General features: G+C 41.3%; 2 protein-coding genes across 3 annotated transcripts in view; one reads left to right on the top strand and one right to left on the bottom strand.

Moving 5' to 3' along the window:
* BTD (biotinidase) overlaps positions 1–6868 on the bottom strand; it is an 81255-nt gene extending 74387 nt beyond the window's left edge. Inside the window, exon 1 of one of the 2 annotated variants that reach the window (XM_073677931.1) lies at positions 6798–6868. The gene's annotated coding sequence lies outside the window, so the exon portion shown is untranslated. The remainder of the gene's footprint in view (positions 1–6797) is intronic. The other variant, XM_073677932.1, reaches the window with a different exon arrangement.
* Positions 6869–6956: 88 nt separating this feature from the next.
* The window catches only part of HACL1 (2-hydroxyacyl-CoA lyase 1), a 33924-nt gene continuing 15997 nt past the window's right edge, over positions 6957–24883 (top strand). The window contains exons 1-10 of the mRNA XM_073677930.1: positions 6957–7112; positions 9980–10084; positions 12866–12906; positions 13050–13130; positions 15748–15820; positions 15917–15994; positions 17501–17595; positions 19409–19521; positions 19741–19876; positions 21602–21707. Coding sequence (XP_073534031.1) covers positions 7053–7112; positions 9980–10084; positions 12866–12906; positions 13050–13130; positions 15748–15820; positions 15917–15994; positions 17501–17595; positions 19409–19521; positions 19741–19876; positions 21602–21707 — 888 coding nt within the window. The 5' untranslated portion in view covers positions 6957–7052. The remainder of the gene's footprint in view (positions 7113–9979; positions 10085–12865; positions 12907–13049; positions 13131–15747; positions 15821–15916; positions 15995–17500; positions 17596–19408; positions 19522–19740; positions 19877–21601; positions 21708–24883) is intronic.

Genomic DNA, 24883 nt, shown 5'->3' with positions numbered 1-24883 from the left:
TTTATGTATCAAATGACCAAGTTCTCCAAAAAATATGACGTAGTGGTCATGGGAGATTTCAACTATCCAGACATTTGTTGGGAATCTCTCTCAAGTAAAACTAACAGGTCAAGCAAATTCTTATCCTCTCTTGCTGACAACTTTATCTTCCAAAAGGTAGGGGAGAAAACAAGGGGATCTGCTACTTTGGATCTAATTCTTATAAACAGGGAGGAAATGGTTGAGGAGGTAAAGGTGGCTGGGACCCTAGGAGGCAGCGATCATGCTATTATAGAATTTTGGATAACTAGAGGAGGAAGACATGTGAAGACTCAAACTTCAAGGTTAGATTTTAGAAAGGCAGATTTTAAGAGACTCAGAAAGAGAATAGGAGGGATCCAATGGCTGGATGTCCTTAAGGACAAAAATGTCCAGGAAGGATGGGAAATTTTTAAAAATGAGATTCTCAAAGCACAATCGTTAACAATCCCGAAAAGTAGGAAGAATGGGAAGCATTTAAGGAAACCAGGATGGATGAACACAGAACTTAAACACATGCTAAAAAGAAAGAAAGAAATGTTTATTAAATGGAAAGAGGGAGGCATATCTAAAGAAGATTATAATGCAGTCTGCAGATCCTGTAGGGCACGTATCAGGTTAGCTAAAGCTGACAATGAATTAAGGCTTGCAAGAGATGTCAGAAGCAATAAAAAAGGATTTTGGGGGTATGTCAAAAGTAAAAGAAAAGTCAAAGATGCTATAGGATTTTTACAGGATGAAAATGGAGAAATGGTAAGAGAGGATGTTGAGAAGGCCGAACTTTTTAATTCCTATTTTGCATCTGTTTTCTCTCAGAAAGAAAATGTAACATCAACTGATCTTCACTGTCCATTTAAAGGAATAGAGGAATCCAAGTTATCAGTAAACAGAAAGATTGTGAGGGAATATTTAGCTAACATAAATGAGTTCAAGTCTCCAGGTCCAGATGAATTACACCCCAGAGTACTGAAGGAGATTGTAGAAGAAATTTTAGAACCACTCTCCATAATCTTTGAAAATTCTTGGAGAACAGGAGAAGTCCCAGAAGACTGGAGAAGAGCAAATGTTGTTCCTATCTTCAAAAAGGGGAAGAAGGTGGACCCAGGGAACTATAGGCCGGTGAGTCTGACTTCTATACCAGGAAAGATCTTTGAACAAATTATTAAACAACATGTATGTAAGTACATGGATAAGAATGAAGTGATTAACCAGAGTCAGCATGGGTTTGTAACTAACAAGTCATGTCAGACTAACTTAATTTCCTTCTATGACAGAATCACTGACTGGGTGGATCAGGGAAATGCTGTAGATATAGTATATCTTGACTTCAGCAAAGCATTTGACAAAGTATCTCACATCATCCTTATTGAAAAAATGACCAAGTATGCAATGGACCAGGCAACTGTTAGGTGGATTCATAACTGGCTTAGTGATCGGACTCAAAGGGTGGTTGTAAATGGCTTCACATCCAGCTGGATGAATGTCTCAAGTGGGGTACCACAGGGCTCCGTCCTGGGACCTGTATTGTTCAACATCTTTATCAATGATTTAGATGAAGGAATTGAGGGTAAACTGATTAAATTTGCTGATGACACAAAGCTAGGAGGGATAGCTAATACTAGAGAAGAGAGAGAGAGGATTCAAAAAGACCTAAATAAACTGGAGCAGTGGGCAGCAACCAACAGAATGGTTTTTAACAGGGAAAAATGCAAAGTACTACATCTGGGCAATAAAAATGAAAAAAGCATATACAGAATGGGAGGAATAGAGCTAAGCAACAGTACATGTGAAAAAGACTTAGGTATACTAATAGATCATAGACTGAACATGAGTCAACAGTGTGATGCAGCAGCAAAAAAGGCAAATACAATTCTGGGATGTATTAACAGAAGCATACAGTCTAGATCACGTGAAGTCATTATCGGTCTTTACTCCTCTTTGGTCAGACCTCATCTGGAATACTGTGTACAGTTTTGGGCACCACATTTTAAAAAAGACATAGACAAACTGGAGCAAGTTCAGAGAAGAGCGACCAGAATGGTGACTGGTCTGCAAACCATGTCCTATGAGGAACGGTTGCAGGATTTGGGAATGTTTAGCTTGCAAAAAAGAAGACTGAGAGGAGACTTAATAGCTGTCTACAAATATGTCAAGGGCTGTCACATTGTAGAAGGATCATCTTTATTCTCATTTGCACAAGGAAAGACTAGAAGCAATGGGATGAAACTAAATGGGAGGAGACACAGATTAGATATTAGAAAAAACTTTTTGACAGTTAGGGTGATTAATGAGTGGAACAGGCTGCCACGAGAGGTGGTGAGTTCCCCTTCAATGGACGTCTTCAAACAGAGGCTGGACAGACATCTGTCTGAGATGATCTAGTGAATCCTGCTTTGAGCAGGGGGTTGGACCAGATGACCCAGGAGGTCCCTTCCAACTCTACCATTCTATGATTCTATGATTCTATGATCATCAGCAAATGCAGAGCACTTGTACTCAGTGCCTCCCACCCAAATCCCCCTAATATTGGGATTATCGCGGATTGATGAGAGCAGGTGCTCCATCACTAGGATGTATAAGAGAGGGGACAGAGGACATCCCTGTCTTGTCCCATTGGTTATTATGAAAGGTGATGATAATGTTCCATTTATCTTCAGCCTAGCTGACGGATTGCGATACAGGGCCATGATTTTGGTTTTTATTTAATTTTATGATAGGCTTTACTGACTTATTACATCTCAGTTTGCATTAATTTGGTACTGGTTAAGAGAGGAATAAAAGCTTTTCAAGTCCAATACATTTTAGTATTAATAGATCCAGTTTTTCCATTGTGACGGGAATACAAAACGAATTCAAACAGCAATATCAGTATTTAGGTAGCTGGATTTAAGTGGAACCTGTCAGCATGTCTTACATGTGGAAGTAGTGACATGGCTGTGTAGACACTTGTCCCTCTGCATAAGTGATACCTTATTTGTAAGGACCCAATGTGTCAATCATGAGACATCTAGAAGTCATATGCAAATCAGGATGAAAGTGCATTGGGGAGGGTGTCAATGCACTTGCACAGTCTCTTCTAAGTGCAATGAAAAGCCCCCATTGCACTTCCAGCTTAATTTGCATATACCGGTAAGCTCTACACTCGATTTCTCATAACTGACACATTGGATCTTTGCAAAACAGGTATAATTTGTATAGTTAGGAAGGGCACCCACACCATTACTGCCATATATGAAAACATATCGACAGGTTCCCTTTAAAGGACACCAACTTGAAGAAATAATCAAAAGACTCTTTAGTGTCCATTAGAAATTATATGTTTGTTAATATCTTTAATGTTTGCTTAGCTACTAAAGCCGCCCATACACATTAGACAGCAGTTGGATTGTTTGGCTGACAACTCTCACCGGACTCCCCCACATAGAGAAACGCAAGGATGAGTGCTCCTGTGTTCTCTACAAGAAAGATGCTTTTCTCCAAGGAGAACAAAGGGTTCGGCGCTGAAATCCAAAAGACCGGATCATTGCCTCCGATGTTCTCATCTGTCAGGGGAGAGTCGGGAGGCCCCCATACACATTAGGATGTTGGCTGATCTGACTCATATTGGTCAGGTTTAACTGACTTTAGACTAATGTCTATGAGAGACTTAAAGGGGTATTCCCATCTCCAAGATCCTATCCCAAATACCTCCAATTATAAATGTAGTATAGTTCTCCTCATTTGCGATGTTGCTTTACCTATGTGCAGGGCATTGCACTAGCTTAGGTATCCATGGATTCCGACCACTCACATAGTGACAGTTAGTTTGCTGTTAGTGGTCATAACCATGGATACCTAAGCTACTGCAATGATCTGCACATGGGGTAAGCAAATCGCGAATGAGGAGAACTATACTACATTTCTAATTGGAGGTATTTGCTATTATTTTTACTACACCTACTACATATTAGGTTCAGATCTTGGAGATGGGAATACCCCTTTAAGTCCTTGTGGTACTTCATATTATGATGTTTGTCTTGTTAAAGGGGTTTTCCAGTTCTGCAAAATCCCTCTCCTCCTGGCTGTTCCAGGAGTCTGCTATTCTCTGCAGCGCTGCAGCCAATCAGTGAGCGTAGCGGCCCTACCTGAGTTGACTGCATGAACTGCTGAGCTCACGGATTGGCTGCAGCACTGTCAACGACGTGACATCAACACTGCAGACAATAACAGACACAGGAGGAAGCAGCGGCACAGACTCAGCACTGAACCGGGAGAGGTTGATTAAAGAATATTTTTTTTTTTCTAAACTACAGCTGGGGGACAGGGGGTTAAGGTTACATTCAGAGACGCGCTAGATTTTGTGGACGTGACTGGCTCCGTGTACTCGTTAACTGATTAATGAGCGGCCTACTGGTCACAGAAAATACTAGCATGTGCTGGGATGTTTTTACTAAGGACTATGTGGAGAATCGTACATGTGCACCAGCACCGGGGCTAGTGTGTGTGCTGTCCGCGTGCCATCCGCTGCACCCATGAACAGCACGAACAGACCAAAAATGTGTTAGTGTGAAATGTCCCCGACCCCTAGTGTCAGCAGAGGGGCATAGTGGGGATCAGAATGTCCATTTACATTAATGGAGCAGAGCTAAGAACCAGAACTAGGAAAAGGTAATAGCAGGTGAGCAGAGCATCACCCTAATATATCCACTGGGGAACCTGTACAAGTCCAGCAATGGGGCGCAGCGCCAGAACGGAGGAGGCAATGGGGAGTATAGTGAATATACTTATTTACCAGTATTCCTGCCTGCGGGCAGCTATTCAATTACCTTGGACAACCCCTTTAACCACTAGACACAAGGAACTAGGGCACCAAACCTCTGGACAACAGGGCCAAGACATAGGGACACGGGACCAGGGCTAGCCACACGATTGCCTGAGGCACTGATAAAAAATATATATTTATATATATGTACAGTACAGACCAAAAGTTTGGACACACCTTCTCATTTAAAGATTTTTCGGTATTTTCATGACTATGAAAATTGTACATTCACACTGAAGGCATCAAAACTATGAATTAACACATGTGGAATTATATACTTAACAAAAAAGTGTGAAACAACTGAAAATATGTCTTATATTCTAGGTTCTTCAAAGTAGCCACCTTTTGCTTTGATGACTGCTTTGCACACTCTTGGCATTCTCTTGATGAGCTTCAAGAGGTAGTCACCGGAAATGGTTTTCACTTCACAGGTGTGCCCTGTCAGGTTTAATAAGTGGGATTTCCTGCCTTATAAATGGGGTTGGGACCATCAGTTGTGTTGTGCAGAAGTCTGGTGGATACACAGCTGATAGTCCTACTGAATAGACTGTTAGAATTTGTATTATGGCAGGAAAAAAGCAGCTAAGTAAATAAAAACAAGTGGCCATCATTACTTTAAGAAATGAAGGTCAGTCAGTCCGAAAAATTGGGCAAACTTTGAAAGTGTCCCCAAGTGCAGTTGCAAAAACCATCAAGCGCTACAAAAAAACTGGCTCACATGAGGACCGCCCCAGGAAAGGAAGACCAAGAGTCACCTCTGCTTCTGAGGATAAGTTTATCCGAGTCACCAGCCTCAGAAATCGCAGGTTAACAGCAGCTCAGATTAGAGACCAGGTCAATGCCTCACAGAGTTTTAGCAGCAGACACATCTCTTCAACAACTGTTAAGAGGAGACTTTGTGCAGCAGGCCTTCATGGTAAAATAGCTGCTAGGAAACCACTGCTAAGGACAGGCAACAAGCAGAAGAGACTTGTTTGGGCTAAAGAACACAAGGAATTGACATTAGACCAGTTGAAATCTGTGCTTTGGTCTGATGAGTCCAAATTTGAGATCTTTGGTTCCAACCACCGCGTCTTTGTGCGACACAGAAAAGGTGAACGGATGGACTCTACATGCCTGGCTCCCACCGTGAAGCATGTAGGAGGAGGTGTGATGGTGTGGGGGTGCTTTGCTGGTGACACTGTTGGGGATTTATTCAAAATTGAAGGCATACTGAACCAGCATGGCTACCACAGCATCTTGCAGCGGCATGCTATTCCATCCGGTTTGCGTTTAGTTGGACCATCATTTATTTTTCAACAGGACAATGACCCCAAACACACCTCCAGGCTGTGTAAGGGCTATTTGACCAAGAAGGAGAGTGATGGGGTGCTACGCCAGATGACCTGGCCTCCACAGTCACCAGACCTGAACCCAATCGAGATGGTTTGGGGTGAGCTGGACCACAGAGTGAAGGCAAAAGGGACAACAAGTGCTAAGCATCTCTGGGAACTCCTTCAAGATTGTTGGAAGACCATTTCCGGTGACTACCTCTTGAAGCTCATCAAGAGAATGCCAAGAGTGTGCAAAGCAGTCATCAAAGCAAAAGGTGGCTACTTTGAAGAACCTAGAATATAAGACATATTTTCAGTTATTTCACACTTTTTTATTAAGTATATAATTCCACATGTGTTAATTCATAGTTTTGATGCCTTCAGTGTGAATGTACAATTTTCATAGTCATGAAAATACAGAAAAATCTTTAAATGAGGTGTGTCCAAACTTTTGGTCTGTACTGTATATATCTCTATCTATATACACACACGTGATAATAGGTGACAGTTGGCTATATACTGATAGATATATGTATAGTGATACATGACACATGCCTGTGATCATACATGACAGTGACAGTGCTGCAATAGCCTGAGCACGAGCTGCAGACCCCAACATTAGAATCGCTCACTATTCCCATCCGTTACCCCCGATCATCACTCACCCTTGACACCGATCTTGTTTGGACGTTGTACCGTCTACGCCCCCTGTAGGTCAAAACTCCCGGAAACGGGCCATGCCTTGCACCTGATTGGTAGAAGAACACACTCGCTCCGCCCCTCACTTGCATTCTGCGCCGCTTTTCCATAGTCTTGTAGCTAGGGGGCGTGGTGTGGGCCGGGCCGATGTGACGTTACTAGGAGGCTGTGTAGTACAGCCGCGGCAGCTGCAGAGCAGAGTGCTGCACGGAGCGGAGGACATGGCGGCTCACGGGGAAGTCACCGGGGCTCAGATCATTGCAGAGGCTTTGGTGGCACAAGTAAGATCTGCTGTGTGGGCTCAGACACGAGGCTCCTGACGGAGCTGATGCAGAACTTTCTGCGGAGCACAGTGCTAGGTGGAGTGCTGTATAGTTGTGTTCTACTAGGCGCCTGCTGGGACCTGTAGTTCCCCATGTGGTTCAGTATTATTGGAGCTGCACTCTTTGCCTGTGTCCCCGTGAGGTCAGCTTTTCTGGTGGGGGGAGGTTGTGTTATTGTTCCCCTTTTCCTCTTAGGCTTTTGCAGGACAAAGGCATTGAGCAGTGTCCCCCTCCCCCCGCCGTACAGGGGCTGCTCAGCAGTCAGTATGTGACACCTATGACAGCTCAGGATGTCTGGACTGGCCTTGTGCACGTCCGTGTGCTGTCCGTGATTAGCATTGCACTACATAGATTTGTCATGTATTTATTTTTTCATGTGGGACAGTCACTGATGGACTCTGACACACGGACTATGCACTGATGTAGATTGTTTGAGAAAAGTCCCATACCCCCGAATGAGACCTCCCTGACCATCATAGTGTATGGAAACCGCAGGCAGCACGTCCGCTATGTGCCGGTCACCCAACCCGTCAGCCATCTGTGAATGTGATTGTCTCGAGTTCTCTAACACCCGTCTGATCACTCCCTTTTAATAGATGTAGTATCTAGCAAATCACGGATTCCTTACTGGTCCAATAGACCAGAAGCTGCATTTACACTGACCAGCCTCCCGGGTTCTTTAAAAAAGTTTTTCATAATTATCTTGCTGTGTAAACAAGCTGCCGAAGAACAAACAAAACACTTGTTCGTTCGGTGAAATGATGCAAAAGATCATAGTCCTGTGTAAACATCACACAGCCAAGAACAATGGCCGCCTGTGTGCGATATTACTGGTCACTCTGTGCAGATCACTTACTGTGGTCTGCCTGGGCGAACAGGGTATTAACCCCCTTCACGGCTGAAGCTCTGCTATGTGTAGCACAGGCGATCAGATGATCAGCTTCAAGTCTCCTAAGGGGACTAATTAAATTCAGTAAAAATAAGTTTAACAAAAAAAAACAGTTCAAATCACCCACCTATTTGCCACATTAAGAATTAAAACATACTTGATATCGCTGCGTTAAGAAATGTCCTACCTATCAAAATATAAAATAAGTTAATCAGATCGGTAAACAGTGTAATGAGAAAGGAAATTGAAACACCAGAATTATGTTTTTTTTGGCCGCCGCAACATTGCATTAAGAGGCGATCAAAACATATCTAGCTGAAAATGGTATCATTAAAAATGACACCTCAGGGCGCAAAAAATGAGCCCCCACACAGCCCAATATCCAGAAAATGGAAAAACTACGGGTGTCAGAAAATGGCGACAAACATAAAAACAGTTTTTCATACAAACTTTGGAATTTTTTTCACCACTTAAAAATAAAAAATAACCTATAGATGTTTGGTATCTGTGTACTCAAACTGACCCAGAGAATCATATAGCCAGGTCAGTTTTACCATGTGGTGAACATGGTAAATAGAATACCCTAAAAAACAATTGTGGAATTGCACTTTTTTTTGCAATTTAATCGCACTTGGATTTTTTTCCCCGTTTTCCAGTATGCTATATGGTAAACTCAATGCTGTCATTCAAAAGTACAATTTGTCAAGCAAAAAAAAACAAACCCTCATACGACCATATTGATGGAAAAATAAAAAAAGTTATGGCTCTTGGATCAAGGTGAGCAAAAAAAACGGAAAATGGCAATGGCGTGAAGGGGTTAGACAACTGCCAATCTGTAAATGGTTTCCAGCCGGTTGATCTGTGTAAACAGACCCCAGGGCCTCATTCACACTACGTTTTTTTGTTTCACATTTGTGCTCTATCCTTATTTTTTTAAAAAAAAATTTCACAGAAGAAGTACCCATTATAGTCTATGGGGTTTTTTCTTGTGTCTGTTTTCTTTGCAAATTGTCTGCAAACCTCCCACCGCCGAAAAAAGGGGTCTGGATCAAACTCACCAATGCAAGTCTAAGTCCATGAACAGCAGATGGCATCCTGGTTGCATCCTATGCTTTCTTTCACTGACCTCCTGATAAGAGAAACTTAAATAATCCACTGTTTTTTTTTTTTGTTTGTTTTTGCATGCAAGAAACTGATGAAAGTTACTGGTGGAAAAAAATGACACATTGATGAAAATCTGGTCCAATATACTGATAAAAACTACTAGTGTTTTTCTTCCCACGAGAAAACATTTTGATGTTTGTCTGAAAGAGGCCTTAATATGAAATCCGTAACTTTTCTGTCAGCTCTGGTATTTTTGCTGGCACTACAGACTGTGCGTTTCTTGTTATCAGGAATACCAGAACTTTGGGTGAAAAGGGGAAAACGCAAATGTGAATAGAAGCTAAGGCCGGGATTACAGTGCTTTTAAGCTCAGCTCATCCAATTTCCCATCATATGATCTGTGCATAATGGGAATAATTGTTATTGGAAAAGTAATTTCTATGCACTGAAACCCTGTGAGACATTGACCCCAAAATCACAATAAAGCAGATCTGTCATCCAGATTTCACACTACTAATGCATACATTATCAAACACATGTTTAGCCCTGATGAGACTGGAATATTTGCTTTTGGGAATCCTTGTTAGTGATGGAGCTCATGAGTCCAAATACAGCAGTCACATCAGGTCTAAGAAATGTGATGACAGATCTGCTGTAACGTGGTCTTCTAGAAAGAATATACCCATAATTCATAATATATAGTGGAGCTGAAAAGTTGTCACATGAAGTCTCCTGAAAGAAGTTTTTTTTTTTTTTTTTTTTATAACTGTATTGTAATACATAACAGTTTGTGATCGCCTAATTGATTACTAATATTCTGTTTGTTTTTCAGGATGTGAAGTACATGTTTGGTATTGTTGGAGTTCCTGTCATTGAAATTGCAATCGCTGCTCAAGTCGCTGGGATCAAGTATGTGGGCATGAGAAATGAGCAGGCGGTAAGTAGAGCTGCGTAACACCACATGTGCCAGCTCTGATCTTTGGGAACTTCATCAATTTATCATAATACACATTTGATATATTCTCAGGCAGACACTTATAGTGTGTGTGTGTGTGGGTAGTAAAAAGGTGAATATATAGTTGCCCTACAGAATAACACCAAATTTCTTTTTTTTACTTTTTTTCTTTTTATACAAAGCTGTTTATTTTGTGACTCTCATCTCTTTTGTCAAAAAAAGGCACACATCTACCTAGTCAAGCAAAGACTTCTAAAATGAGAAATCACTATTTTATTTATATTATAATTTAAAGGGAACCTGTCGGAAGCCCTCCCCATCCACACTCACCATTTACAGTTATATGAAAAAGTTTGGGCGCCCCTATTAATCTTAAGCTTAATGTTTTATAAAAATTGGTGTTTTTGCAACAGCTATTTCAGTTTGATATATGTAATAACTGTTGGACACAGTAATGTTTCTGCCTTGAAATGAGGTTTATTGTACTAACAGAAAATGTGCAATCTGCATTCAAACAAAATTTGACAGGTGCATAAGTATGGGCACCTCACCAGAAAAGTGACATTAATATTTAGTAGATCCTCCTTTTGCAAAAATAACAGCCTCTAGTCGCTTCCTGTAGCTTTTAATGAGTTCCTGGATCCTGGATGAAGGTATTTTTGACCATTCCTCTTTACAAAACAATTCCAGTTCAGTTAAGTTTGATGGTCGCCGAGCATGGACAGCCCTCTTCAAATGATCCCACAGATGTTCAGTGATATTCAGGTCTGGGGATTGGGATGGCCATTCCAGAACATTGTAATTGTTCCTCTGCTTGAATGCCTGAGTAGATTTGGAGCGGTGTTTTGGATCATTGTCTTGCTGAAAGATCCATCCCCTGCGTAACTTCAACTTTATCACTGATTCTTGAACATTATTGTCAAGAATCTGCTGATACTGAGTGGAATCCATGCGTCCCTCAACTTTAACAAGATTCCCGGTGCCGGCATTGGCCACACAGCCCCAAAGCATGATAGAACCTCCACCAAATTTTACTGTGGGTAGCAAGTGTTTTTCTTGGAATGCTGTGTTTTTTTGCCGCCATGCATAACGCCTTTTTGTATGACCAAACAACTTAATCTTGGTTTCATCAGTCCACAGGACCTTCTTCCAAAAAGAAATTGGCTTCTCCAAATGTGCTTTTGCATACCTCAGCCTACTCTGTTTGTGGCGTGCTTGCAGAAACTGCTTCTTTCGCATCACTCTCCCATACAGCTTCTCCTTGTGCAAAGTGCGTTGCATAGTTGACCGATGCACAGTGACACCATCTGCAGCAAGTTGATGCTGCAGCTCTCTGGAGGTGGTCTGAGGATTGTCCTTGACTGATCTCACCATTCTTCTTCTCTGCCTTTCTGATGTTTTTCTTGACCTGCCACTTCTGGCCTTAACAAGAACTGTCCCTATGTTCTTCCATTTCCTTACTATGTTCCTCACAGTGGAAACTGACAGGTTAAATCTCTGAGACAGCTTTTTGTATCCTTCCCCTGAACAACTATGTTGAATAATCTTTGTTTTCAGATCATTTGACAGTTGTTTTGAGGAGCCCATGATGCCACTCTTCAGAGGAGATTCAAACAGGAGAACAACTTGCAAGTGGCCACTTTAAGTAGTTTTTCTCATGATTGCATACACCTGGCTATGAAGTTCAAAGCTCAATGAGGTTACAAAACCCAAAAAAGTGCTTTAGTATGTCAGTAAAAAGTAGGTAGGAGTATTTAAAACAAGAAAATGATAAGGGTGCCCATACTTATGCACCTGTCAAATTTTGTTTGAATGTAGATTGCACATTTTCTGTTAGTACAATAAACCTCATTTCAAGGCAGAAACATTACTGTGTCCAACAGTTATTACATATATCAAACTGAAATAGCTGCTGCAAAAACACCAATTTTAATAAAACATTAAGCTTAAGATTAATAGGGGTGCCCAAACTTTTTCATATAACTTTATATGATTGTATAGCTCTTTTAAAAGATAAGCAAGACCATCCCTTTATGACCCCAAAGCGCTGCTCAAGCAGTGAGAAATCACATTTTGAAGTTGTCTGGGAGTGTAATGGGGCGTGGCGGTGCACTTACAGCTTCTTAGCCTCACTCTGTCATTTTTACCTTGCAGCACCCTCCCCTGGCTGATTGACAGGTCAGTGGCCATGTACCAGAGCCAATGACTTGTTTATCAACCAGGAAGGAGTCCTGCTGGGCAGGATATACAGCGTGAGGCTGAGAAGCTGTAAATGCGTCGTCATTACTCCATGCACTTCCAGACGCAACTTCAGAATGCGATTTCTCACTGATAGAGCAATGCTTTGGGGGTCATAAAGGGATTGAGTGGCTTATCTTTTAAAGGGCTACACAATCATATTAATGGTTTGGAGGAGATTTTGACTGGTTCCCTTTTTAAAGAAGTTTCTCACCATTTCAAGTGATGCCATGCTGCAGTCTGCAGCACTCTGCAGACGGGAACTCCGCTGAGCAGGGTCAAAGCTGAAAGGCTTGGGTCCCAGGTTTCATTTGACTGACAGGGATCCCATAGGTGAGCCCCCCACTGACCATCAAGTGATAACTACTTATGATTGGAATACCATATTCAATCTAAAGTCACCATTGTACATGTAAGCCATGCTGTTGCCACATTGCTGTATGGTTGTATGTAGCACCTTATACACTGAGTGCAGTGATGGAGGCATTCTTCCCTGCTCTGTGCATTATTTTCTTCCTATTTCAGGCTTGCTATGCTGCATCTGCCGTGGGATACCTTACAGGCAGGTGAGCACAAAAACACAGGCTAAGATTAAAGTGGGCAGGAATATGATTCCTTAGTAGTCACATTGCATACTGTTTACTTTCCAGCACATTCTGCTATTTTTCTTCTTGCATTGTATTAATACAGATTTGTTCTACACTTTCAGACCTGCTGTGTGCCTTGTGGTGTCTGGGCCAGGACTTACAAATGCGCTTAGTGGCATGGCAAATTCTAACATGAACTGCTGGTAAGAAATAGATTTTATCTGTGCCTATCGTGATATTTATGCATGACTCTTAGAAACTATTCTTATCAAAATACCTTTTATAATCAAGTGTTTTTTTTTTGACAATTAAAAGTTCTAAAAGTCCTTTTTGTGAGCCCCCCTAAACATGAAATGATGTACCTATATTGCATGGGTGCTTTGTATGCAGAGGGCTCAGGAGTTGAGCTCCCGCCACACGTGGTAGATGCTGGCTATGATACATGGCCAGCATTTGTGTCCAAGGGCAGGTGCAAACGAGCGCATTTTCAGTCAGAGTTAGATCCGACAAAACACCGGACCGCACTCGGACCAGTGTTATACTTTGGTGCCTTGCACATGTCTGATATTTTCCTCGGACAGAGACTGTCCGAGGGGAAAAAAAAATCACTGCATGCCCAAGTTTGATCCAAGATTTGGATCGCACTCGGCCATACAAGTCAGTGAGTTCATGGAAAGCTTCGGACTGCACTCAGATGACATCTGAATGCAGTCCAATTTTCACACAATGGAGAAGTTATATTTGCTGCATCTTTTCATCTGCGAGAATCTGATCTCTCTCTTTTCAGAGTTTGGTCAAAGTGTCATTTGCCTAATTGGCCCAATTCTCTCGGATGAGGGAATCTATGGCCATTTATCCCTGTCCTAACAGTAGCAACCGGAGCAAAGTAAAAGGTAATCGATGCTGTTAACCATTTAGATGCTGCTGTCTCACTCTCAGGTTGAGCTTTATTGGAGACCTCAATTTTTCACTATATACTGTGATATTGCAGTATATAGTGTAAGAGGACTATTAATAAATATAAAAAAAACAAAGGTTAAACAATTCAAATCATACCCCCAATTTTTTTTTCTCATTTTAGAAATAAGGGAACTAAAAAAAAAAGTTGCTGCTTTAAGTCCACTCTGTCAAATTACATAAGTAACTGATATGGTAAAAGCCATAAGGAGAAAAAAAGCTCAAACCGTAATTGCTATACATAAAATCACCAGCTTCCCACACAAAATTCAAGCCCTCACACAGCGGAAACGTGACCTTGTAGCAACTATAAGTGCTTTAAATCCTTTAGGATACCAGTTACTTGAATAATTCTAATCACAATGTGAAAAAAAGAGAAAAAACAAAGCATTATGGGTCTCGCAAAATGGTGATACACACCAAAAATGTATCTATTTTATTTTCACCACAAAAAAAAGAATAAATATTCACGTTTTGGTATTGCTGTGGTCGTACTGTCCTGGAGAATCATTTTCTGGGTGATTTTTACCACGGAATGAACAATGTAAAACAACCCCTCTCGCCCATCCCAAAAAAACAATGGCACGAGTAAAAACGATTTGCTGAGCATATGTTTTTAAACGCCTTTTAACTGTTTCAGGTTTCTAAAAACACCAAGTGGTAAAAAAAAAAAAGTGACCTGACCATTGATCTGGTGTTTTTTGCTCAGAAGACACTGTACTTTATAATACAAGTCAATGGGAAAGTTGAAACGATGCCTGTAAGACGTCCGAGTGTTTGGAGCGTTTTGCCTTTGTGTTTGACTAAAGAAACCGCTAGCGTTTTTTTTGTTTAAGCAATGTAGTGAAGAAAATGACAGTAAATAAGATGTCACAAAAACCATTGGAAAACCCTCGTACAAACCGCCAGCAGCCGAAAACGCTCAGGAAATAACCAAAAAAAGACACGTTGGGAAACTGGCATTTTTTTTCCTGAAGTGTCTTCTGCTTGAAAAACTTGATGGGTTTGTCTGAGATTAAAACCAGGGCTGTGGAGTTGGTAAGCCAAACCTCCGACTCCTCAATTTCCACGACTCCGACTCCCTCATACATGGCTCATGTTTAAGTGATAAATTTACTGCAGCACAGATTCATCTCAGCTAAAAGTCTAGACCCTTAGATCAGGAGTAGGACAGACATTTATAGGACATTTCATAACTTTCCCAAATTCTTATGAAAAAATATTCACCACAAACTGCATTGGATTGCTGTACCCAATTTATTATAATTTATATATTTTAGGAGTTGGAGTCGGTCCATTTTATACTGACTCCACAGCCCTGATTAAAAGACCTTGTGTGCTCATACCCCAAGACTAATGCTCTGCACACCATTCTTGATCCTTGATAAGTTGGAGTAGGATCTGCCAAATTCATTTAGTACATACACCCAAATTCATTAAGATGCATATGTTTCAGCAGCCTTCAGAACTGGAGGATATTTCTGATATAATTTATGCTACTTTTGTGGCATTGACTATAGTGAATCTGTTGGCCTTTGCTAGATCATGCCCTTTAGTGGTATGCTTTATCTCTTTTCCAGAAGTTGGCTAAACTGGGGTAAAAAAAAAAAAAAATAAAATAAAATTCAAAATATTTGCGCAACTACTTGTAGCACAAAATTGAGACTTTTTAACCATTTATTTTTAATAAATTGCTAGATGAATTCCTCCTGAAGTGTGATTAGAATTTTGCAAGTAACTGGTATCCTAAAGGGTTTAAAGCACTTAATGGTCAGGTTTCTTCAGTACCGAGCATTGTTATGGACAACACCATGCAGTCTCCAAAAAGTATTTTAAAATTCTGGTTCCATGTTTTGCTCTTAGGCCAGTAATTGTCCTGGGTGGCTCATCTGATACTAACCAGGAAACTATGGGCGCTTTCCAAGAATTTCCTCAGGTATCTGTTTCTATTTCTTGTTTGGGAATTACATAGGATTGTAGTCTGACAAGTCAATGTATACATGGCTATATGATGTTCTTCCTTACTTTTTAGGTTGAAACCTGCAGACTGTATAGTAAACTTTCTGTGAGACCTAGCAGCCTGGAGGTTATACCATCTGTGATTGAGAAGGTTTGTTCTTGTCTCTTGACTGTTTGTTGGTATCTATAGGTGATACTTACCTGCTATTCATTTCCTCACCATTTTGCTCCTTCGTGGCTTTTTAGCTGTGTTTCTATAGGGTAGGGCGGTAATCTGTGCTGTAATTTAGCTACATTGCTTACAGGGAGTGTGAGGTAGTCGGAGATTATACCTACTGGTTCAGACTAGATGGCTCACACTTAGATCTGTGCCCCACAATGTGAACTATTTGTCCATGTCATGACTTTTTTTATTAATTTTTTTTTTTACCTATTTTAAAGCTTGTTTAGATTAGACTACCTACGGCATTCAACAACCTCCAATCGTCCACATGTTTGCCGATCAGCGATCATTTAATAGCTCATTTACGCAGGTCAATGTGCTGCCGAGAACAAGGATTTTGAAGCAAACTTGAAGATTATTTCACCCAACGAATTTTGCTTGTTTGCTGGTGATCAGCAGCCTGGTTGCTCTGCAAGATTATCATGCAGTCTAAATACATCTCTAAGACCCCCATACACATAAGACTAAAGTCAGCTGAACCCGCCAATGTCGACAGTCTAAGGTATATGAGGGGAGATGATTGTCTGTGAGATAAAATTCCGGTACATCTGATTTCCGACCTCCAGTCTTTTTTGTTCTGAGACAATAGATGCCACCAGAGGAATTTTCTCAGAACGCAGAGCTTTACCGTGTATGGGGACGTTGGGTGAGTTAGCTATCCACCAAACGTTCTGCTGGCAGATATGTAAAGTGTAACGGGACTTAGATATCCACAGGTGCCAAGTAGTTCCTTTGGATAAAAGAGGTTTTTAAATGGTCAGAGAGGTGATAAGTGAAATGTACCATGAATATTATATAGGTCATACTTCTAATTAACCTCTTATAAATTCCCAGAATGGATGCATGAAATTCTTTTTGCCTATTCTTCAAATTTGGACATCTAAGACCTGGGTGTTGAATCTGAAAAGCTGGGTAGAAAAGCTCACTCCTTATTTACAGTCCAGCATGTTATTAATGGCTTCACACAACCGTTCCCTTCACATCAATACCAAAAATCAGGAAAACATAGGTTTCCAACTTTGCCACTTAATAAATAGATATATTGATATATTTACTTTTCTTTGAATGTAACTTTACAAAGTTTCACTTTTGGCGGTAAAGTTTCTTCCAAGTCCTCAAGGGAGAGGAAGCAGGGAGTACTGCAAAAACATTGTAACGTGGCCATCTCCAGGGGTTTAAAGGTGATAAAATGTCTTCTCCAAGTGACGGCTCCGATTACAGCTATAAATGATTGTGTCGTACAATAACAATTCTTGGCCAGTCTGCCTCATTCCTCATGAAAGAAATTCACCCTGCTGCCAATTACATAGTTATGACCTTTTTGAGTTAAGTATTTTGTCAGGTAATATTTGTTTGATTTAGCTTAAAAGTTAAGAGTGGGTGAGATCTACAATACAGTAGATATATTTATCTCTGACTTTTCACTTCCCCCAGGCTGTGAGAACGAGCATGTATGGCCGGCCTGGTGCCTGTTATATCGATATTCCTGGAGACTTTGTGAATAAAATGACTGACAGAAGTGCTGTGAGGTATGTTAATAGCACAAAATATTCAGGTTACACGGCCAGGCCAATGGGGATGGAAATGCCTAAAATTGCTCTTATTGTTAACAGATGTATTCAAGAGTAACCTTTTATTCTTAATATTGCCCAGCATAGAAAGTTATGAAACTATACCAATCACTTTATTAGGGATTTGGCTTCATCCTTGCTTTCTCAGTCTGTGCCTGCCTTTAGCTGCATTGATATCAGAATATATTCATTTGGAGTACTGATGCTGGCAGTGAAAGAGTTGGGTGGATCGATCTGCACACTCTGGTCCATTGGCCAGGTTAGTAGTCACTGGATGGAGGCTCATGAAGCTCTTACCCTCCAGGATACCTGGAGTGGCTTTTTGATTAGTGGGGCTGGTGCGATGTCATTGTGTGTCACGCCACAAGGATGACCTCTCACAAGACTGGCTAATCAAAAAGCCACTCTGGAGATTCCGGGAGGTAAGAGGTTCGCAAGCTTCCATCCAGCGACTACTAACCTGGCCGGTGAACCAGAGTTCTGCAAATTGATGTGCCCAACTCTAGTAAGCACCTATCTCCTCATGATTGTTGTGTTTGTCAGAACTGTATCCTATTGCAGGTTCTCCCCAGAGTTGGTGTGACACGTGCTGAGCTGGCCCTTTCACTGCCATAATCTTTACTCCAAATGAATGTGTTTTGATATGCATGCAACTGAAGACCTACAAATAGACTGGGGGAAAACTGTGGTTTGGAAGCCACTTGCATGCATTTTTTTTTTTTTACAGAAATGGAGACCAATCTCTACCCCCTCCTCCCATTCCCAAATAAAGTGATTTGCAAAGTTTCATAACTTTCAATGAAGGATAAAATTATATATATATATATATATATATATATATATATATATATATATATATATATATATATATATATATATATATATATATATATATATATATATATATATATATATATATATGTATATGTATATGTATATATGTATATGTATGTTACTTTATGCATCATCAAATTTCTGAATGATTTAAGTGGGGCTTAATGAAGGGGGCCGTGGTAGAATGCTACTGATCAGCTCTAGTGGTGGCAACTAATTTTACTACTTTGCCCAATTATTAATTCACAATGTGGCAGTCCTATGGAAACCAGATCTATAGAATCATATCAACTGTCACTGAGCCGCTGAAGCCTGTGATTTGCTGCCGCAGTCGGGTAAACCATATCTAAGGGTATGTCCACACCATCTGGGCAGACATACTTTATGCTGACTAGCGGCTCCGCAAGAGAAATTGACCTGCTGTGGTCTGGAAAGGCGCGCCGCATGTCCGTGTCCGCAGTTGATGTGCAGGAGCACGGAGACGCATAGTGGACATGGGCTTTCAAGAAATCCCATCCACTATGCTGTAACATCTGGCTGCTGTGGGTTTGTCGCTGCATAAGCACGCAGCGGCTCCTGACCGCCTGAACATGCCTTGAGAAAGTAAAAAAAACTTGATCACCGGACAACGCAGATTTTTCTGTACTTGGAAAATGACTACGTACATAGCTTTTATGGCAATTGTGAACTCTCTGATGACCTAAAGATCACTGGGGCATATGCCTGAAAGTGTTGTAGGTGTGTATATTGCTGATAACGGATCACTAGGATATTTATGACCTACTATCTCTATGGTGGAAATGCCCCTTTAATGTCAGAGTGCAACACACTCCTTGCCTCATAAAGCTAGTGTAATTGTGCTAACTTTCTATGCCATTTCTAACTACAGTCATCACATACTAAAGCGATGTAACTGATAACTGAAATGTGGTTTTAGTTTTCCAGAATGCTGTTTGCCACGTCCTGTCAGCTTGGCTGACTCCTCAGAAATACAGAAGGCTATTGCTGAGCTCAAAAGTGCCAAGAATCCTTTAATAATAGTTGGGAAAGGTACATCATCTTAACTTTTTTTTTTGTAAAAAAATAATGTATTTTATTTCCACTACAGGGCTGGCTATAATCCATGCCACATACCAAATAGACAGAAGTGTAATCCAATAGATAGAAAGGTTCTGTAGCCAGGAGCAGGTAGAGTCGTGATTAAATAACACAAAAAAAGACTTGTACTTCTGCTCCGATGTCTGTTTAATTTCTGAATGTTCCTCTTAGGTGCTGCATTCTCGCGTGCAGAGAATAGTATTCGACGATTAGTGGATGAGTGTGGGCTGCCTTTCCTGCCTACTCCTATGGGCAAAGGGGTTGTACCTGACAATCATCCTTTTTGTGTTGCTGCTGCAAGGTCCAGGTATTTTTTTTCAGAACTTTATATAATTGCTATTTGATCAATAATCTTTTATTCTAGGAATGGAAAGAGAATCCACTCATGGTTTTAGGCTGAAAATTTGCCTGAAAAAAATTTAATTGTCATAGTCTGAAGTGAGCTTCAATAGACTAGTTGGATGGATCTCTACCAAACACGAACAAATGTCTATATATTAGTAAAAGTACAGTTAGTAACTTAAGGGGAGACTGTCATTTTAATCACCACCTCTAGTCCCTAAACTGCTTATGTTGTCATGTAACCCATGAAAGATAAGCTATAAAATTCATGTTTTAATCCAGGGCCGGCTGGAGGTTTTCGTGGGCCCCGGGCGAAAGAGTCTCAGTGGGCCCCTTTAACACATACCATGATTCATGATGCAGAGAAATATAGATATAGTACAGTGCCAAAGATTTCACATTCACACATTTTCACAAAGATTACTCATTTACATTACATGAGTGATATCTATTGTGAATTCTCTCAATGCACAGTGCAGACCGGACAATATAGTCCTCCATACAGTATTATGTGCCCCATATAATGCTCCATGCAGGATGCTGGCCCCCATATAATGCTCCATGCAGGATGCTGGCCCCCATATAATGCTCCATGCAGGATGCTGGCCCCCATATAATGCTCCATGCAGGATGCTGGCCCCCATATAATGCTCCATGCAGGATGCTGGCCCCCATATAATGCTCCATGCAGGATGCTGGCCCCCATATAATGCTCCATGCAGGATGCTGGCCCCCATATAATGCCTCATGCCTCCATACATAAATAAAAAAATCAAATCCTCTCCTCACCTGCTGCCGCTGCATTGAACTCCTCAGCCGCACCGCCGTCTTCCCGCTCTGCGCTGTGACTCATCCTGGTATGCATGGCACGCCTCCCACCTCATCCTGGTATGCATGGCACCCCCACATCTTGATATGTATGGCACCTCCATCCCCATCACACAGAAACATAAAAACTCCTACTCACCTTTCTTCCCTCTGCTCCAGCGTCGCGTCCTGCTCTGACTCGCTGTGTGAGCCACGCATGGCGTCCCTGCCATGTGCACTCACACAGGGAGATCAGCTGCCGGAATAGTCACTGCTCCCCACGCCGGGACTATTGGCGTGGGAAGCAGTGACTTCACTCTCCTTAATAGCGAGCGCACACTGTAGCCGTGCCGTGGCTCCTGCAGCTGCCGGCCAATCGCGTGTGCCTGCTATTAAAGGGCATGAATATTCACCCCCTATCCCATGGGCGTGGTTAGGGGGTGAATATTTATGCTCTTTAGTAGTGGCCACAAATGACCGCCAAGCGCTGCCGGAGCCGCGGCTGCTGCAGACACTGTGCGACCATGATTGAGGAGAATGAATATTCAGTGCTCCCCATGCCCATAGGCGTGGGGAGCACTGAATATTCCTTTTCTTTAGCAGCTGGGACAGTGTAGGCTGCAGCAGCCGCTGCTGCCACCTGTGCCCTGCTCCTCCACCACCCACAGCAACAAGACATTAAATTAGAAGGTTTGGACTATAAGATTCACCCCCCACTTTCCTCCAAAATTTTGGAGGAAAAAAGTGCGTCTTATAGTCCGAAAAATACGGTAATTGTGCATTTTGTTGCCTCAGCCCAGGTGCATGACCTTACATTTATCTACAGAACGCTTCAATTACCGTTTCTCTTCTCTTTTTCTTTTATTACTGCTGTTCTCACCAGTGCGCTGCATAATGCTGATGTTGTTCTGCTATTGGGTGCCAGACTGAACTGGATTTTGCACTTTGGTCTTCCACCACGATTTCAACCAGATGTAAAGATTATTCAGGTCAGGAGTAAGCTTGTTTTCTTGATATAAAATATCTAATATAAACTTCTACATTAAGGTAGCAGATGAATATGGGGTCTTGCAGGCAATGCTCTAGTCTCTTAGACATGGGCCTGGCATAGATTCCCTTTTCATCTACCACTTCCCTAATGAAATTAACTTAAAAGGGTATGCCCATCTCCAAGATCCTATCCCAATGTGTAGTAGTAATAATATTTATTAATTAGCAAACACCTCCAATTAGAAATGTAGTATAGTTATTCTGATTCGCTATGTCTTTCCTCATGTGCAGGCATTGCAGGACCTTAGGTATCCATGGTTACGTCCACTGATATAGTGACAGTTAGTTAGCTAGTTGCTAGTGGTTGTAACCATGGATACCTAAGTTCCTTCAATGCCTGTGTAAAAGGCCCTGACTACTAACAGTGGAGGTAAGATTCCGTTTTGATACAGTGATGCCACTGACAGGACAGATGAGCTTCAAAAGAAAAACGGTGGTAAAACAATAACAAGGTTTATTGTAACAAAACTCGCCCCTGTTTATATGGGGAAGAAAAATGAATAAAATAAACAGTAAAATTTTTAATCCAACAACTCGTACAAAAGAATTGTGTTTTATTTTTCTTACCAGGAGAACAGCCACATATCCCTGGTCCCAGTAAGGGGAAGTCTTCCCTTGGGCCAATAATGCCACCCCTCTCCCCTAAATGTGTCCGGACTTAAACAGGGCTAGTTCCTAAGGGGAAGCCATTATATGTGTCTTTTCTCCTGGTTCCCAATCAATAAACTTTCTGGGATCCCAATATGACCAAACTCAGCTGTAGAGCTGTAGGCGTATTACAGCCCAAGTTCACCTAACAAGAATAACATATAAAATAAACAACCATATTCAATTCCCATTTACAAGAACACAGATGATGGCAAATTCATTTGATTAGCATGCTCTGCGGGAAATTCAATCCAGACAGGTGGGTGCCTTGGGAGCTTCACCACAGACTGTGGCCTTTCTGAACTTCGCACCGCGCTATCAACAGTCGTTGACAAGATGAACACAGTTCGTGCCTCACTGACACCGTCCCATAGAGACTAGTCATTTAGATTGGTCTCAACACCTAGCTGACCCTAACTAACTTGTTGGACCGGGCAGGGAGAATTTAAAATAAGAAGAACATGAGGTACCTCATTCTTGTTTACAACATTGGGTGCTTTACCCTCCACGGGCGCCGTGTCGCACTTCTCAAGATGGCCGGCTCTTTTCACTGTTATCCCACTGTTGCACTTCCCTGCGCTCTTCACCAAACAGAAATAGAGGATTATCGTCCGAGACGTCACCAATCACAGGAGCACGAAACCGCTGCACTGCAAGGGGGAACCAGGTTCGCCTACTCCGGACCTTCCTTTTTTTTTTTCTCATCCACCAGGATCTCCCAGACCACATGTGTCACGTCCCAGCTCCGTCTCCCTGGCAACCCAACCCCTCTCCACCAAACAAACTTTATCCATCCTCAGCTTGAGTGGCAGAGCAATGATGCAATGAAAGTATTTTATAACTCAAGCAGCAAAATTGTATTTTCACTGCACAGTTCGTCTATTATTTGCATCGCAGCATTCATAAAATTATTCAATTATTGTTTTGTTAACACTTAATAAAATTTAGGTCAACAGTGAGTGTCGCTGACATCTAGTGGTCAGATGTCATCGTTACAGGTGTGGCCTCCACTCAGTCATCACCAACACACACCTCTCTATACACCCTCTTACACTTGCACATGAGGAAAGAGACACAGCGAATCAGAAAAACTATACTACATTTCTAATTGGAGGTGTTTGCTAACATTCTTAATAATAATATTACTACACCTACTATGTATTTGGAAAGGATCTTGGAGATGGGAATACCCCTTTAACATAACAACTTATATCTTTAGCTGGATTTTCATTATTAAACCATGGTTTCCATGCTTTTATGTAAAAATTCTTCAGGGTATGAGCTTTTTTACATGAAATTCCCTCATTTTGAGCTGGTCTAGGCAGCTTCTGTCTTCATTTGGGAGACCTATTGATGGGGGAATAGGCAGCACTTTTACTTTTGACTACTACCCTTAACAGTGTTAATTCATCTTATCTTGCACAAAACTTAAGTTGTGCAATAAAAAAAAAAGAAAGAAAAGTTGGGTTAAAGCAGAAACATGACCATACTGATACTTCTGAAATTCCAGTTGTATTAGACTTGTAAACCTTTTCCTACAGGCATGGACTAAAAAAAGCTACTTAAAGGTATAAACTGCATTTCAATCTATATTGCTTAAAACTATAAAGCCTATTATCCCTCTACCTGTTTTTATATGTGAACTCAATTCACAACACTGCTGCTCCTCAGTGCTCCCCCACCCATCTAGGATTATATGTCAGAGATCAGGGAGCATAGCATTTGTTCTGCTGATTATGCAAGCCAGCCCCCTGACCAAGGCTTGGCACATTCTGTGTGTGGATTACATTTCCTGGTTAAGGCTATGTTCACACACGTTGTGTTTTGCTGAGTATTTTGCAGCTGATTTTTATGCAAATTTTCAGCTGTGTTTTGCAGTGCCAGCAAAGTCTATGAGAAATCAGAATTCTCTGTTCACACGTTGCTTTTTGTTTGCTGCATATTTTCTGCTTTGATTTTTTTGGGAAAATAGAGCATGTCACTTCTTTCATCGTTTTTGCAGCGTTTTTTCACCCATAGGAAGTAATGGGTGGTGGTTTAAAAAAAACGCACCTGCGTTTTTGGTGGCAAAATAGAACGGGATTCTTTTTTTTTTTTTTTTTTTTTTTCACAGAACTTTATGTACATGCCTAAATAGAGACAGAAGGACAGTGAAAAAAATGCAGGAAAACCTGCATTTTTAACACAGCTGTTTTTCTGCCAGAGAAAAGTTGTCAGCAGTTTTGGCTGCAGAAAAAAACACAATGTGTATGAACATGGCCTCATTCTTATTCTGCACTGTCTGCCAGCACATTCACGCTTTTTGACAGCTCATACAATTCGTGAAATGGCTATAAAATATATATATTTTATACGCACACCCACAGACAACTAATGTAAATCAGACATTCCCTATGCATTGTGGTTCAACGGAATGATGATGTTCCTGTTACTACAGTTGCACATATTATTCAGAAGCTTAATGTCT

The sequence above is a fragment of the Phyllobates terribilis genome, unplaced genomic scaffold (assembly GCF_046119375.1).
Source record: "Phyllobates terribilis strain yellow unplaced genomic scaffold, ASM4611937v1 Scaffold_4__5_contigs__length_816908805, whole genome shotgun sequence".
Lineage (NCBI taxonomy): Eukaryota > Metazoa > Chordata > Amphibia > Anura > Dendrobatidae > Phyllobates > Phyllobates terribilis.
This window is presented reverse-complemented; position numbering and strand designations above follow the sequence as displayed.